This window comes from Neolamprologus brichardi, chromosome 1 (assembly GCF_056152115.1).
Source record: "Neolamprologus brichardi isolate AB-2024 chromosome 1, ASM5615211v1, whole genome shotgun sequence".
NCBI classification, from domain to species: Eukaryota; Metazoa; Chordata; class Actinopteri; order Cichliformes; family Cichlidae; genus Neolamprologus; species Neolamprologus brichardi.
The window spans coordinates 17,967,490-17,984,654 of NC_142104.1; the positions used below are offsets into that span (position 1 = coordinate 17,967,490).

A 17,165-nucleotide genomic window follows, 5' to 3' on the forward strand; every position below is an offset into this window, starting at 1 on the left:
CACAGTTAATCTAAAAACGTTGTGAAAAGTTTATTTTTAGTCATGTTTTTAAAATGTTTTACTCAAGCAATGCACAGTGCTGGGCAACGAGCTTTCATAAATGTTTTATCTCATTTTTTTGCGTGTGTCAGAAGTCTATTTAAACCCTACCATATTAAAAAGGTAACACACAAAAGTGAACAGCCCCCAAAGATTCTCAGTCAGGAAATTTACAATTTGGATTCTTGTACATTTACTCTAGCCAGTCAGGTGAAGGTAACACTAAATGTTGGATGTCCACTACTTAAAAGGAAGAATAAGATGAATCAGCTCCCGCATGCTTGACAAATATAACAACATGGATACATAAACAGTATAAAAGATTGATAAAGGCACGCTGATGCCATGTGTTGGTTTTGTGAATTCCCATCCTGAAGCCTCAAGATGAGCATTTTCGCAGTCGCCGTCTTGCTATTTTTGAACCATTTTCGAAACAAGCACATGGTGGATTTAACTGTCAAAATGGGGGTTACTGCACAATCACAACTTGTGATTAAGAAGTTGGTATGCTTGTTAATACCCTGCCAGCTAGCATGGTATGCTTGCTGGATTATGCTCCTTTATAACTCTAATAATGACCATAATTCACAAGATGAACTTCATGTTTCATTCTGTATGACCTGAAAATAGCAACTGAGCACATAAAAGCGTTTACTGAGGTCACAGAGTGAGGGGGGGCGAGGGTCTTTTTCTCATAAATGTGAATACAACCTGAAGCCTTCTTGGAAGCAGAGGAGTCGCCCCCTGCTGACCATTAGAAAGAATGCAGGTTTAAGACACAAGTTGGCATTACTTTTCAGACGCGGTAGCGCCATCATAACTACGGCTTTTCTATTTTAAAAAAAAGAGTTTTTGTCAAGTTTTGTTAGGCCTGAATGCAGCCCAGGTGCATACGCTGTGCTGGGGACTGGCTCTGAATATAGCAAGGAGAGCCATTTTCATCCTTTTCCAGATTTCTACAACTTTAACAAATAATATAAGTAACTTTTTTAAGGTGACCCCTATACCATAAGACTATTACAGAGGCCTGGGTTAAAATGTACACCAAGGTAGTTTTGTGCATGTCTTTTTCCCAGCTTTTCTGTCCTCTCTCCACTGTCCTATTGCAATAATGACTAAAAAGCCTAAAAATACATGTTTAAAAAAAGTTTTTTTTCCCCCTTCTTGGAATAACTAAAAAACTGAAGTGTCAGTAACATCGCACAAGTCAAAGTAGCTTTGGTTGGCATTACACAGCATGTTGCCCATCATTGGTGGTTAGATCCAACCAAGACTCCATCCCTATATATTTCCAAGTGAGAGGAGTGAGTGGAGTTCATCTGCCAGTGTAAATGCCCCCCCCACACACACACACTCTTATGTATTTATATACATATTTATTCATAGTAGACAAAAGAAAAGTCATAAAACTCTCTGCAGGTGGAGCTGCCATCAGGCTCAGAGGTGCTTTTATGGTTGACGTGTTTGACAAACTTGAGAGTCTCTTTGTCTCTGTAGACGAGTGCGAGGGAATTGTCCTCTGGGTAGACAGTCAGAAGCTGTGAAGAAAGAAAGCGATGATGATGACTGCCGAAGCAACATCCGCACATGTGCGATTACACGTCACATTAATCAGCACTCACCTCCTCATCCTCTTCATTAGCGACATAACATGTGAAGCCGCCAAACTCTGACTGCCAGCCTATGAGAGAGAATTAAAAGTTCAGTACAGTCACACTCGTGTCCGACAGTTCGTTCTTCTGCTGGGTGTGAACTCACCGGCACAGCCGAAAGGCAAAACGAGATCCAGCGCATATTCTGCCCGCGCTGCCTCTCCATCGTGCAACAGGGTGTAGCCGCCATGAGACCATCGACGTACTTCCCCACAGCACAAAGGGGTGCTCGGCTCTGAAAATACACAGAGGTCAAAACACACGAACAGCAGCAGCGGCGGCGGCTGAATGAAAGCACTCACAGCGATGCACACCTTTCTCTCTGCTCGCATCTGCTGAGGATGGTTCATTTGACGACCCCGTGGCTTCTCCATCATCTTGTTGCTTTTTATCCTTCTCTTCATCGCCATTCTCTTCGTCGTCAGCCGGGCAGAGATAGTGCAATCGAAGGCCAGTGAAGTTGGAGAGGAGCAGGAAGAACGCTTCTGAATGAAGCAGCTCCCAGCATGCACTCACACACTGAGGCAGCGAGTCCAGAGCAGCAGCTTCGTAGCACCTGAAAGCACACAGGTTATTAGCCAATCTTAAATACAGAGTGCTACTTTAAAGAGTCAAACATACTCACTTCTTATTGGGTGGACCTTTCTTCTTCCACTCAATCTGAGAGAGCCGAAGTGCTTCACTCACCTCTTTGAACTTCTCCTCCTGAAGACAAACGCATAATCACTCAGCGGAAACAAATGAACACGGGAAAGACACGACACCAGTGCCAGCTCTGCTCTGATGCCTTTTTGAAAAGCAGTACACACTGGATACTTGGAAATTACCTCATTACTCAGTGTTGTGTAGCTAAAGCTGAGGTACTTTCTGTGTGGAAAAAAAAATCATGCGTACTTCATCTGCAAATCATCTGTGAATAAGAATTTCCAGCTTTGGGAATTGCATTTCTATGGTGCAATGTCCGGAAACCGTTCTGAATAAAAAAGCTGCAGTACTGCGTCGGCGGAAAAGAGTTTTTAGAAGTTACCTTGAGAAATCCTTTGAGCTGAATTTCAGAGCTGTCTTCAAAGTCCTCCTGAATCTGCTCTTGATAAGAAATGTCCAAATAGATGGGATTGATCCACTCCAGCAGCACCGTTTCCTGCCACGAACACAAACAGCAAACACATGAGCTGGCAAGGAGGCTGTCCAAGAGAGGAACAATCTGACATTATAAGAAATCAACTGATGCTCACAACTGATTAAAAAAAGCTTACACTGGAGCCTGGAGATAGCTAGATTTACATACAGAGCTCTCATAACACTATAATGTACACTCACAAGCCACTAGGTGCACCAGCTCAACTGCTCGTTAATGCAAGTCAATGGAGGCATGTAAACATGGCAAAGACAACCTGCTGAATTTCAAACTAAGAATCCGAATAATCGAAAAGTGGTGATTCAAGTGACTTTGAACGTGGCATGATTGTTGGCACCAGATGGGTTGCTCTTAGTCTTTATGCTGAGCTAAGCTAACAAATGCCTCCAGCTGTAAATTGATTGAGAATCATGCAAATTATGTGTTATATTTATCAAACAAAACGTATATAAATTTCTTCTTCCGAAATTTTTTGAGATATTCCCACAAGATAGCACCCACATCTCTCGGTAAGTGTGGATTTCTCTGGACAGGAGCCACTGTGTGGCGAGGAGGACGTTCCAGAGAAGGTCCGTGAAACCAGCCGCTCAGAGACAGCCGACATTTGTCCTGCGACAAAACTTCAGACACCTAAAGAAAAAAAGAAACCCCAAACAGTGTAATTTCCAAACGCAGCCTTTTCAAAGAAATAGTAAAAACAAGAATATTTATCCTTACTTGGTGAAAGGAAACTGGAGAAACTTCAAAGAGCACGAGTGTGTTCCAGGAGGGTACAAGTGACTTCACTATGCTCTGTGGCTGCAAATAACCTGACGACAAAAAGGAAATACACACTTCTGTTGTGTAAGAGAATACACACACGCGCGTGCACACGCAAACACAGTGGGACACTCACTGTCTGTTGTGTAAAGATTGAGGGTTCCCCCGTCGCTGCTCTGCCACGGGGGCACAAGATACAAAATGAACGCAACGCGCCTCCCTTCCAACTCATCATCGTGGCACAAAAGAACATCTAGAAAGAAGACAGACAGACAATAACTAAAACAGAAACTCACAATGTAACAGTTTTCCTACTGAGCTAATCTCACCTGTATATTCATATTTGGCACAAGAAATATCCACAGTGGGCTCCAGCTCAACCCCCAGAACCTCCCCGAGCCAGAACCGGAAACGCCCAAACAGTCCTGCCCTACAGACAGTGGTACAGAAACGGGCACACTGTGAAAACCTGGCCGTGACCTTTAAACGCCGTTTAAAATTTGTAACTCTCACCACACGGACAGATTGTTTAGCTACCTGAAAGCCCTCTGTGACATTTTGTTAAGACATAAATAATAGATGACCACAGAGGGAGGCCGTTACTGTGTAATTACTGTATTTATTCCCCAGTGCTGCACTTCTTCAGCAGGTAAAGCGCATATACTCACAAATATGTATCCAGCACATGCAAGTGATTCACTGTAGACAGCTTGTCATAATTATAAGAAGAAAGCAGCACGTTATTTCTCAAAGAAGAAAGGTTTACACTGGATTGTGCTATTTTGGTAATATATGGAGCCTCTGATTTGACACACAGCTGATTTATACGCTGAGATCCTGATTTTTCTTGGACTTGTCTCACACACCGAACCTCTTGGCAGTCATTTCCAACATCTACTCTGCTCTGATGACTTACAGCCTTGTGTTCACTGCCAGCCTCAGCTCTGTAGTAGAAACTAAAGAATAAACCACCTTCCTGCTTTAACAAACAGTCCAAATATTCGCAAGAAGTTTCAGTCATCATCACTAAATGTAATATACCAATTAGGAGGGCATCTGTAATCTCTGGCTCCACCTGCTGGACCTGAAGAATAAACTTCAGAATGTTTCTCATCCTTCCATCAACATCAAGAGTCCAACAATATCAATATGGAGCTGGATACAAATACAAAAGTACCTCTTTTAGTGTCTTGGTAAATCTGCAAGCTAACATGAACAATGCCAGGACCCTGAAGGTGGCTCACTTAATGAAGTCCTCATTAATTTTCTTGCTTTGAAGCATCAAAACACCAGCTGTGAAAAGGATCTGTGACTTAAATCTACCTGATGAGTCCACATCTGCTTTGTGCCACCAAACACAACTCTGACCTGTCAGAGGCCTTTATTCCACAAGACCTCTGACACGAGGTGAGGCCTCCATCGATGCTCTGTGCGTAAGGATACATTTTTATAGCGAGCAGTATTAAGGTTGAGGGTAGGGCTGGGCCATATCATACCGTTCACGGTAATACCGATATAATGTTGGGCAACGACAAGAAAATGAAATATCGCGATAGAATATGGGTAAAACGTGCATGCGCAGTGCCTTTGTTTTCATACGCACATGACGAAAAAGGCATGGCGGCGGCGGAGAATGACAAGGGCAAAAGCGGATCGTTGAATGAAACGGATGAACCAGAATTGGTTTGTAAAAATGCTGCAACGACAGTGGTGTGGAACTGGTTTAGCTTTCGTCCGTCAGATACACAACAAAGCACTATTTTTGGTAGAGCATGCTAGCGGGCCGTCGTTATTACCGTGTTGTTTGGAAAATACGGCACACTTAAAATCAATCCTTTGATTTTTCTGAAAATCGACAGTGCCCCTTATAATCCCGTGTGCCTTATGTATGAATTCTGGTTGTGTTTACTGACCTCGAAACGATTTTATGTACACGGCGCTCGAAAATCTGTCAGATGTTTCAGTAGGACTTTGCTAAGCTATGAAGCCACACCGCTTGGTGGATTGTCAGAGCATTACGGCTATCGTAGGCAGGCGCCTTGCGGAGTGATATGTACTGTGCTTCAACATAATATTACCGTAATGTGTGTGTATAACCTCCTTTTAAGTTTTGTGGATATTATATATGGTTATGCTGAGGATATGTCGGCCAATTTCCACTGGAAATGCCTTTTGGTTAAACTGTCAGCAAGGATTTTGCATTTGTACTGTTACGTTTTTATACAACTTTAATGTAAAAAAAAAACAGCTGCTTGTTTAAGTGAAAATACATTGATGGGGGTTTTTTTTGCACTAATAAAATTGTGGAGTTGTAAAGTATTTTGTCTAGTGTCAATTATATCGTCAGTTATATCCTTATCGCAAATTTTCAAATCTATATCGTGATAGATATTTTTGGTCATAACGCCCTGCTCTAGTTGAGGGGTCAGAAAGCACTCGAGTCAATAAGCCTTGGGTACCCAAGTCCAGTTCACCCGTTTTCCTTTAGCCACTTTTTTTTTTTCTTCTTTCTTTTTAGGCACCAAAACATTTTATGCGCCACGATGTGATTTGATATCACTTGTGTTTCACCTTTAAGCACGCCCTTTTCCTTTTCATCCACTTCCTTGCCTTCATCCTCTTCTTTTTTCGTCTTCATCTTCTTTGCCTTCTTCTCTGTTTTTATCCTCTTCATTGTCATTCTTTGCTTTTGCCATCCTCCTTTTTGGATTTTTTTTATCTTCATCTGCTTCCATCTCACTTTAACACTCTCTTCTGTCACACCAACCTTCTGCATGTCTTCCTTTGCTACAGTCGTGAACTTCCGCTGTGTTCTACCTCCTTTCCTTTTGCCTGGCGGTTCTTTATTCAACATCCTTCATCCAGTACGTCCACTACCCCTCCTCTTTGCACATGTCCAAAACCATCTCAGCCTTGCCTCTGTAACTTGGTTTCCAATCCTGTTATACTCAGGACCCATCTGGGTCACTCCCAGTGAAAATCTTAACATCTTAAACTCTGCTCCCTCCAACTCAGAGCTGGAAGTTCAGTCGTAGTTTTTAAATAAAATGTAAGTATAACATTTTATTACGAGTATAATAAAATGTGAAAAAAATCAAGGCTTCTGATTTTCATAAATGAAAGCTTTCTGCCCATTTCATAGCTCACACACACATATAACACAAATGAATTCAAACTATTTTGTTACCTCAGCCCTGCGATATGTGGCTCTGTTCTTTTCTTCAGGTCATCTGACTGTGTGGGGACAACAAAAACAAATAATAAAAAACACAAATGATAAGACACTGGAATAAATCAGTGTGAGGATGAATGAAAAAAAAAAACCTGTTTAAATTTATACAGGTCGTTTGATTTTTCATGGAAGTTTAGCTCCAGCAGCTCTTTCTTGAGGTTTTCTGCGAAGGCTTGGCTGCTGATGAAGTTTCTGAAGATGCAGTGAGGGAACGGTTGGCAGTCCAACTCCAGATCGCCTGCACAATAATTACACACACACAAAGGAAACTGTGTAAACAGCAAAGTTAAGAAAAGGGCAAAACAAACGTGGCAATATTTGCTTTAGAAGAGAGACAGAAACTTAAAATACTACACTGACCTCGGCCACTGTGAGAGGGGTGCTGCAGAATAGTCCAAGTGATCGCTGCTTTAATTTCCCGGTCAACTATACATAAATTGCACGTCGACACGATTTTTTAAAGCTGGTGAACTAGACCAGAAATCATTGATAACAAAAGAACTATAAATCTACTTTCTCCGGTACTTTATACCCGCTCAGTTGCAATGCAATTTAACGCTCAACTACAAATCAATGGCTTTTTGATGGTGACCAGCGCAGAATGATGGTCAACTATAAATAGACGTTTTCTCGACGTTGTTTTTGTTACCTGGTCGACTACAAATAGATCAAATATCAATGACAAAAAAACAACGGTAAATCAACATTATTACAACGTCCCTATAGTAAGACCGTCGGTTTACCACAGTATTTCAATGTTGTTACAACATTGGCATTTCAACCCTGATCATAACGACGGATCGGATGAAAAATCAACATCAATTCAATGTCGTCTTGCTATCTGGGGGGTCTTTACAATCTGTCAGGGCAAAGTTTCAGAACAATGATTAAAGTTTAATTTGGGGGGATGTTTTGTGCCTATATTAGTTATTATAGCAAATGTTAGACAGGAAAGCAGGAAGAGAGAGTGGGGCGTACTGTTGTATTACAAGATGATTGACATGGGGAGAGGGCATGCAAGTCCCCGCTCCGGAAAAAAAATGTTACAGTAGGAACTGTTTCTGTTATGTATTGCAGTGTCCACTATCACATAGCTCTCTGTATAAACGTCAGAGAGGGTTTACTCCAAATTTGCTGCTCCTGATTGAAGCAGATCTCCCAACAAATTCCCGTAAAACACCAATAACAGCCGCGTCAAAGCTGCAGGTTTCTGAAGACTGATTAAAGCTGCAGATTAATATCTGAAGCTGAACTTTGGTCCTCTCACTGACCGTGGCTGTAGGTAGTCTTGCGGCTCCATGCCTCCGTGACGGCTCTCTTCACCTGGTCGTCTTCTACGGCTGCGCAGAGCTCCACCGGCTCCTCGCGGCTCTCCTTCTCGCTCTTCTTCTTCTTCTTCTTCTTGTCTGTGCTGCTGCACTCGTCCTGTGGTCGTTTGGTGGCCATTACAGAAACCTGACACGAACTTTCAAAACACGCGTGGACATGGCCTCGCACGACGCGTCGCGGATAAATGACGTTATTAATGCTTGTAGTTTGGCCCTGAGTGCAGACTGTCAGGCAGAACTGAAACATGACTATAATATTCACACCAAAATAGAACTTTTAGGATCTGATTTCAGGGATTTACTTTATTATAATTTTACCTCTTTAGCTTTCGGAGGATTAGGTAATAAATCTCTTACAGCAGCCAGGTAAGAAAGCATATTAAAGATATAGCTCTTCAGCCAGTGGAGGGGATCACGTACAGATGACTTGTCTCTGTTAAAGACCAAAATAAATAAAATCAAAAATATACATATTGGTCGTTTTTCTCCATTAGTCTATGGAGACCAATGAAAACTAAACATTTCAAAGAAATACTCAATTAAATTCAAAATAAGAAGTCAGAACTAAACAAAAACTAGATAAAATATGTCTGTTCTCAAGCACTTGAAAGTAAGGCAACTGAACTTCTATTTGGTTCATGAAGACGTTTTAATTCACTAAAAAAATTGTTCCCTTGAAGGTGGTTGGCACACCAATCCAAAATGTGAACATTTGCACTCTTGGAAGTGTGTCATGTTCACATTTTGGACCAAGATGACAGATGATCTGAAAGAAGAATAAAGGAGGCTCTCCATGTCCATGGTCAATAACCATCATTGAAAAAAATCAGTGGCCTAGGACACCACTGATCCCTTCACAGGCCTCAGCCCTCACTCACACCTTGACCCATGTGAGCTTAATGGCTCACATGAAGGCAGGGTGGGGCCTCACAAAGAATTAAGAGTTGCTGATGGTAATAACCCATGTCTGGATTCATACCTAGGCTCATGTATTGCTGATCGACTTGTATAAAGAAATGGTCAGCCATTTTCAGGACCACCGCCAAGAGGAAACCTGATGAGGTGAAGCAAGTACACAAATCAAAATAAGTCCGGTTCCTGTTATTTCAAGCGCTTAAGACTAGCAGATCTGGTGCAGACTACATAATTTGGTGCTGACCATAACCTCATAATACATGCCACAAGTTTAAAAACCCTAGAAAAAGAAACTGGGTTGTGGGGCTAAACCTTTATTGACTATGACAAGGATATTCTGTTCAATTAAAACCTGTGGGTAGCTGAGATCTGGGCTAATTAGAATAGAACTCAAACTTAATTTTCAAAATATAAACTTGACCAATACTTTCCAGTATTTTTCAAATATAACCCAATGAAGTCTCAAATCAAAAAGTCAGTTTTTCCATGATAAAAATATTATTGAATTAATTGACTACTGTGGGTGGTTCCTGGCTCTTACCATTTACTTAAGCTATGGTGAGAAATTTCCTTAAGTATAAGATGTTTTTGAAGCTTTTTTTAGTGGTTAAGATTTTTCATGCTGTCTAATTCTAGTCGAAAATCCACAGTATTCCCAAAATACATTGTAATGATTTTCCTTTTTTGGTGTTTTTTAAAGTGCATGTGTTATGAACCATGTCTCTATAACCTGCACATCATCTCCTGTCTTTTTATGGCATCCATTTATATTATTATGATTACTAATGTCTGCAGCCACATGAACATCAGAAAGCTGAGGGCAAATAATTAGAAATTATCTGAATAAAGGAACAAACACACTGTTTCTGTCAAGTACAGCCTCACAATTTGCATGATAACACAACCTGAAAATGTGTATCCTGATCACTTTGGTATCAAATAAATACACTATTTAAAAAAAAAAAAAACCCAAGAGAATACTCAATTATCACAGTACAACGCAAAGTTAGTTCAACTTTAGGGAACATCAGTTTTTTCGGACAGGAAGGAGAAACTATGGTACGGGCTGTTATCAGAACTAGACCTCCATGAGGATGGTATGAGGGCCTGATGTCATTTAGTGGGACTGGCTTGATAAATGTAGACCAAAGAACTCCAGAACTGCAGGTCTGCCACTGGGACTCTGATCTCTTCACAGATGAGAGCACATGTGACAGGCATGAAAGAGTCTGGAGATCCACTCTCTCTTCATGCAAACATAGTTGACGGGAAGATGAGCATTTAAGGAGCCAAAGCTTCCCACCTCAATCTTTGAAGCACTACGACAGCTTGTTAGTGGGAGACGTTACTCACTTCACTGCTGGTGGAAGAAACAAGACAGATGTAGATTTCTATACATTGATTTGCATTAAGCCACATTAGAATTCAGGCACTGGAAGGCATTTCATTACTCAGCAGGATCATGATCCTGAAAATAGAGCAGGAAAAGAAAAAAAAAAAAGAAAGAAAAAAAAAAAAGAGCTGAAGGGGAAGAGGTGGAGAAACATCCTCGACTGGCTGAGTCAGTCACCTGATCTGAATCCAAATGAGTGCCCAGAGCTGGATGTGGCTGTGGGGAAGCCTGGGAGAACATCACTGACTGTACAGCATTTTCCCCATACATTAATCACAATGATGCACACATTTCTGTCTGACCTCCTCAAATTAGATCCCAGACTTTAATGGCACCTGCTGTCACTTTACCAGTTTTTGGTTGGTTTTTTTTAATTCGGCCTACATCACAAAAATTACTAACTTCTCCAAAACTTCTTTGGATTTGTATTTCTGAACAGCAACAGATGTAATGTAGCATATTATTGAAACTTCAAAAACAAGTCAGTCAGACACGGCTGCTCTTTGCACTTTATAAAAAACGTACTCAAAAGACTGCTTTATTAAAAGAAAATAAAAAGAAAACACGGCATTGTTACAGGTTAAAACAACAGGAAACTCAATGTTTCAGCTTGTTTAATCAAACACTGGCCTCCTTCGAGAGGACATAAAATCAGATTTTTAACGCACTGGAATACAAACCTGCAGACTACAACAACTCTTAAGGTTAAAAAGAAACAAACAAAAAAAAAAAAAAAGACATTTTCATAGTCTTCTTAAACAGTATAAACACCCCTGCGGTCTGCAGATATACCTGACATGACAAGCATTTGTTTTGTGAAAGATGGTGCTGAGGCGAAGTCTTTTTTTCTCCACACTGCGGGACGCACTCACAGAGACGGCCGCATGTACTTCTGATCATTCGAGTTAGTTGTAGATGAAGTTAAACCTGTAAAAAACAAACAGTGATTATTACAAAATCAATGCCAGTTAGACACTCATGTTAACAAACAGCTACTTTGATGATAAGAGCATCTTTTCCAGGACAAATCTGTACATTGCAGAGAGATTACTACAAAGGAAGTAGCCGTTTTTAACCTGGCTAGAGCTAACGTGCTCAGTTATGCTCACAGTTTGGATTTAAAATCCCATCATCATTTCTTCACAACCCCCCCAATTTGTCACGTGTTTCAGATCAAACTAATTTTAATACTAGACAAAGAGCAAATACAAAATTCAGCTAATAATGTGATGATTTCATGTATTGAGGGAAAAACCTTTTAAGTTCTGTCCCACTTCAGTAGCTGCATCCTTTGAACACCAGCTCGATTACATCACAGCAGGACAGAGGGCCGTTCACTTCCGAAGGCTCCTTCGAAAGTGACCTACAAATGTGTCCTCTTCCCAGGCTTTCAAGGATATGCTGAGTGCATCCCTCATAGGCCACCCTATCCCAAGTTTCATTGTGTGCCACCGGCTGTGGGCTCATCACTACCTGTTAGTGTCATGGTTGCTAGGCAACAGAAGCAGCACATGAGAGGCTAGGCCACCTCATTTAGCAGCAGCTCTGGTCGGCCTTTGAAGGGCGCAGCCGCTGAATTGGGACGTAGCTGCTAATTGGGACGTAGCTATAAGAAACACATACGTTCAACGCACTGAGCCATACCTCATCAACACAAGCTAGTGAAGCTCCTCTGTAAGGTTGCAGCAGCACAAACTGTGTGCATCACTTTGTCACTGGAATTTGTGTCAAGTTAGTGATGCATAAAAGTTTATACTCGTGCCTTTTGCCGAATGGAAATTCCAGCCATTGCGACACAGATTTGAAAATCGATGGGTTACATTTGTAAGCCATTTATCACTGAGAATATTCAGCTATATAAACTATATGCACTTTGAAGCCTTATTTATTATGGTATAGAAGACTATCATAACTAAACACACCAAGCAACATAAAGTCTTACAGATTGAGAGGTCAAATGTGCAGCTGACACATTAAGGGATCATTATGGTCGCCCGATTGGCTGTTTGGTACACAAACAGTGCCGTGCCATTTGTCCTGGCGCTGAGGCCACGGGTGTTTTTGGCTGCAGATGAAACCTTTTCCCAGTTTTCTCCAGAAAGTCTTTTCAAGCTGGTGCAACATCTGAGCTTCTGCACCGATATGCAATTCAAAAGCGGTAAAAACTAACACAAACATGCACTCATCTCTTCAACCACCCCAAAGCAAACATGCAAGGTTACAAAAATTGACATATGCACATCACACTGATGTCACATCTCTTTGTGCACAGCTTGCACAAACAGATGTGACATCACTTGCTCATTGCCTGGAAGACAATATTATATGATGGTATAATGGGCCCTTAAGGAAAAAAAATGCAGCCATTAGAGCGCACGGATTGGTCAAATAAATATATTACCTCAAGAATTCACATACATAATGATCTTCTGCAGCATCAATCTCTTGTCTAATTTGCAGAAATAGTCTTCCATTTTGCTGTTATATGTTTTATCACCTGTTGTGTTGATAATGTCTCTGATCGGAGTGCAAACTTTGTGCATTTGTGCACACTGCCAGCGACCAGAAAGAAACCCTGCTATGTTATTTCACAGCGCATCCCTCTGCTCTGAGGAATCCCTGCATCACTCGAAAACATTGCAGTTCTACTATTTTCTGTCCAAACGCATGCAAAAGTTCTGAACATTACCTGCTCAGCAGCTGTGGTAGACTGGAAATGATCGGTCCATATCCAGGAGCGTTGTCATACAGTTCAAACAACGGTGCAGCCACCAGTTTATAGTTTTTGGGCACAGCAAACAGTGCTGTACAAACATCAAACACAGATTTCAGAAACAACCAAAGAGGCTCATCTAAGTCTTTACTTATTTTAATTAAATGTAAAAGAAATTTTGAGATACACTGACCTTTTTCCTGCAACTGGACCAGGAACAGCTTCTTATGCTCTTTAGGTTTAGTGATGTGAGCTGGAATATAGGGATACTGCAGGGCAAAAACTTCAGATTAGTTCACATCAAGATGTAGATGTGACAATATCCAACATGACTGATATAAAAATGAATCTAATATTAATTTCAGTCATTCTGTTGAACTGTTCTTCTTCCAGGGTGGAATGATTGTAAATCATACATCTGTTGATATGCAGTGAAGTTGAAGAATTTGGAGGTGGTCCTCTTTCTTCATCATTTCATCCACATTGCACAGTGTAGCAGTACCACTGGCTGTAGAGCAATGTTTAAATTGAGCCTAATGTTTATTCCAAGTTTCTTCCTCACAGTAAGAATTACATGGCTCTGTACTCAGTATAGGCTAATACCTGAAGCTAAGGTATCTGTATCGGATCAGATCTGGAAAGGGTTGGCTTGATGCATCCCTAGTTAAAGTATCATAAATATCCTTCTGATCATCTTCTTTGTACTGACCTGTGGAGGCTCAAAGTTGGGGCGCCACCAGTTACCAATGCAATCATCAATCACCCAGTCCTGCTTCACACCATCCTGCCGTCCAAGGATCTAACAACAAATTTGAAGTTAATACACACAGAATCAAAGCAGCCAGCACAATGACACTAAACTCAAAGTTTGGTAGCTACCTCGGTCATCAGGCGCTTCAAACCCTCCACCTCATCTTCCCCAGGGTTCAACTCTCCACCAGGCCTGCAGCAGAGAAGAAAACTGTGAGGCACCCGTGCAGGAAAAACTACCTCAGTTTGTTCACACAGTAGAGCTCTGAAATCAGACACTCACAGTTTAAAGAAAGTTGTGCCCAGCTGCAGGAGCAAAACATGAGGCAGTCTGTGTTCATGGACAATGAGGACACCCTCCACTGTCCTCCGCATCCCCATCTTGTCAAACTCTTCCCGCATTCGCTGGAACCGGGCTGCCACCGAGCTGTCCTTCTCATACAGCGGCTCCTTGGTACCGAATGTGTAGTTGGTGAGGGGGTATCTGACAGGAAAATACACAAGAAGGCATTTCAGCATAAATGGAGATACCCACAGCGGGGTACACACACACACACAGAAAGCTGTGGGAGACATTAAAAAATTCTTCGTATGTTTTATTATTCTAATCTATGGCTATAACAAAGGTTTTTCTCAAGAAAATAACTGGTTTTACTTAATTATTCAGGGCTGTTCAAATTTGTTCATTAAACAGTTAAAACCCAGATTTTATCCATGTTTAAAAAGTAAAAGCACCCCAAAAAATATCATTTCACTGCTTAATTCAGGCTTTCAGCTGCCACAATCAACCTGATTAAGTCCCTAGTTTGTTTGTTTTTTCCTTATTTTTTGTAAAAACATGTAAAAACAAAAGAACGTGATGGAGTATTTATCAAATTCATTTTTTTCTTAGAAATATTTATTTTCTGAAAAAAATCATAATTGGAGAAAAAATGTCAGATTAATTTATTAGAGCTGACTAATTGGTTATTTTCTTGATTGACGGATGATTCGATTTCAAACGTTAATAAACAAAGAGTCCTTTTTTTCCAGAGCCCTTGTGAATTTGAGACATTTCTTTTAACCTTCATAAATTCTTAGAAATTCCTTAATATTATTTGAATGTAATTTTGTAAATATTCTTAATATTCTAAGTGAAGACTTCGTTACATGTCAGGCAACTTCATGGCAATCACATTTAAATCACGTCTCGTCTCCAACACTGATAATGGGAATAATTAGTTACACCTGTAACTAAAAGTCAAAATTTTTCAACTACGTTCAGGTGAAATAAACACCAAAGCTCGGTTATAATGTCAGAGTTACAGCCGATATGTTTTTCCCATGTTTTACTTTCAGAATAACCCTCACAAAGCCTTGATAGGACCACAGACATCGACCCGCTAAGTGGCTTCGTCCTGCAGCGATCACAATTAACCGAACCAAGCAGGTCGCGCTGCATCCTGACTCCTCGGTGTGCGATAATTAACGGCCCCACGACGGTAGTGAGACCAGCTACGTGTGTGGTGCTTTTAGAATGAGCCACACGGACTTACAGATTGATTGTCCTCTCCAGTGTGAGCGGCTTCGCGGGCCCGTATTTGTTCCCAAACTGGACGGGAGCGGAGCGCGGCCAGCCGGTGGACGAGCGGCTGGGAGGCGGGACCGACATCTCTAGCGTATGCTCAGCGACACTAAACCCGCCGGAAAGAAAGCACCTCCGCTGGGAGCTGGTTATTTATTGGATTATATGAATTACTTCAGAAACGCCGCCGACCCTCCACAACAAATGTCTCCGCCGTTGTTAACCTCGCTCCTCTTCCGGGTGAAGTGCGGCTTTGTGGTGGGGGAGACTCTTCGCCAGCGACCCCTGCTGGTCTGGATCTGAGACGTTACTTCGTATTTGATATGTAGCGAACTATAAAAGGGTGTGTCAGTGAAAATTGAAGTGTAAATTAACCAAAAATGACCTGTTTTACATTAAAAAAAATATATATATATATATATATTTTATAAAATATTTGTTTATTTTATTTTTTATTTTGGATTTTTTCTATTGTATATTAAAGGCACGAGTCGGAAGTATGTGTGGGTGGTGCAGGACAAAGACAGATGGGTTTAAGGTGGGGATGAGATTTCATCAGGAGTATACTCTGAGCCCCTCCACCCAAGAATACAGACGAGGCCAGACTATGATGGACTGCGATGTCTTCACATGACACTGTGATCTGTTGTGAGATTAGGGACCAGGCGAAAGAGAGCAGGTGGAGGTATCCTTTAGAGAGAAAATGAATAAAAGTTGGTAGATGCGAGACAGAACAGCTGTGAATGGATGAGAGACAGATTTAACAATGAAGCTGCAAGGAGCAGAGGTAGTGACAGTGGATGAGTCTTAATACCTGGGGTCAACTGACAATGCACGAGGGAGGTGAAAAAGAGATTCAAGCAGGAGGGACAAGGTGGAGATGGGGTTTATTTGTGACAGAAGGATAGCCGCAAAAGTGAAAGGGAATGTTTACAGGATGATAGTGAGACCTGTTTTGATATATGGTGTGGAGACAGTGGCACTAACAAAAAAAGATGTTCAGATTTTCACTTCACATTTTCATTTTTATATTTTCATTCTTATTCTTATATCAAGATTAGAAATTGGTATGTCAGGGGGAGAGGTCAGGTTTGAGAGGCAAGGCTGAAGACAGTTTGGACATGTGCAGAGGAGGGATTGTGGATATACTGGACAGAGGATGTTGAATATTGATCTGCCAAGCAGCAGGATAAGGGGAAGACCACAGGCCCAGCAAACATCCCCCCTTGTTGCTCGAGGGGGTAATATGGACAGAACCCCTTGGGTTACCAGGGATCTGGATCTGATGCAAAAAGAAATCCACAATCAGAAGCTCTGCACAGTCAAGTCAAATGAGAAACGCCTCTAAATTACAACAAATGCATTTCATTTCTACTTTGTATTAACTCTTGTATTAACCCTCCATATTGAACTTGTATATCACGTGCACCTAAAGTAAGACTCTTTGTGTTCAAACTGTTTCCTTTCACCCTCCAGGCCTTTCATCATGCAGTTTCTGCATACCGGCAATCATATGTTTAAAAAAAACGTCCTCAGCCATTGTATACATGTGCAAAATCGGTAGCACAAAACTGAGAGATTAAATTTGTTATGTAAGTTAGCTGACATGCAAACGGTGACACCTTTCCTGATAATACACAACTCGCACAGATGTTCAGTGGTTAAATGTAGTCCGATAAAAA

The 17,165-nt window shown here is 41.2% G+C and overlaps 2 protein-coding genes across 2 annotated transcripts; both read right to left on the bottom strand.

Moving 5' to 3' along the window:
• Positions 1-1,395: 1,395 nt before the first annotated feature.
• Positions 1,396-8,395, bottom strand: ogfod1 (2-oxoglutarate and iron-dependent oxygenase domain containing 1). Its single transcript, XM_006780053.3, has 13 exons — positions 8,092-8,395; positions 6,913-7,058; positions 6,776-6,822; positions 3,918-4,018; positions 3,725-3,841; positions 3,547-3,638; positions 3,331-3,459; positions 2,719-2,832; positions 2,317-2,396; positions 2,006-2,247; positions 1,798-1,926; positions 1,662-1,720; positions 1,396-1,577 (listed from the first exon to the last, which is right to left on the bottom strand). Exons 1-13 carry the CDS (start codon positions 8,393-8,395, stop codon positions 1,416-1,418), a joined length of 1,722 nt encoding a protein of 573 aa, XP_006780116.3. The 3' UTR covers positions 1,396-1,415.
• Positions 8,396-10,958: 2,563 nt separating this feature from the next.
• On the bottom strand, positions 10,959-15,723 carry nudt21 (nudix hydrolase 21). The gene is made up of 7 exons (XM_087838274.1): positions 15,455-15,723; positions 14,203-14,403; positions 14,049-14,112; positions 13,879-13,968; positions 13,363-13,438; positions 13,146-13,260; positions 10,959-11,383 (listed from the first exon to the last, which is right to left on the bottom strand). The coding sequence occupies exons 1-7, from the start codon at positions 15,568-15,570 to the stop codon at positions 11,362-11,364; spliced, it is 684 nt and encodes a 227-aa protein (XP_087694400.1). The 5' UTR covers positions 15,571-15,723; the 3' UTR covers positions 10,959-11,361.
• Positions 15,724-17,165: the final 1,442 nt, after the last annotated feature.

Excerpts from the sequence above, each read along its gene's own strand:
- ogfod1 (XM_006780053.3), bottom strand. The coding sequence starts at position 8,395 with ATGTTTCAGTTCTGCCTGACAGTCTGCACTCAGGGCCAAACTACAAGC. Across the intron at positions 2,833-3,330 it reads ATCCACACTTACCGAGAGAT|GAAACGGTGCTGCTGGAGTG; the intron begins GTGGGTGCTATC and ends TGTTCGTGGCAG. Across the intron at positions 2,397-2,718 it reads AGCTCAAAGGATTTCTCAAG|GAGGAGAAGTTCAAAGAGGT; the intron begins GTAACTTCTAAA and ends GTTTGTCTTCAG.
- nudt21 (XM_087838274.1), bottom strand. The coding sequence starts at position 15,570 with ATGTCGGTCCCGCCTCCCAGCCGCTCGTCCACCGGCTGGCCGCGCTCC. Across the intron at positions 14,113-14,202 it reads GGCACAACTTTCTTTAAACT|GCCTGGTGGAGAGTTGAACC; the intron begins GTGAGTGTCTGA and ends TCTCTGCTGCAG. Across the intron at positions 13,969-14,048 it reads TGAAGCGCCTGATGACCGAG|ATCCTTGGACGGCAGGATGG; the intron begins GTAGCTACCAAA and ends ATTTGTTGTTAG.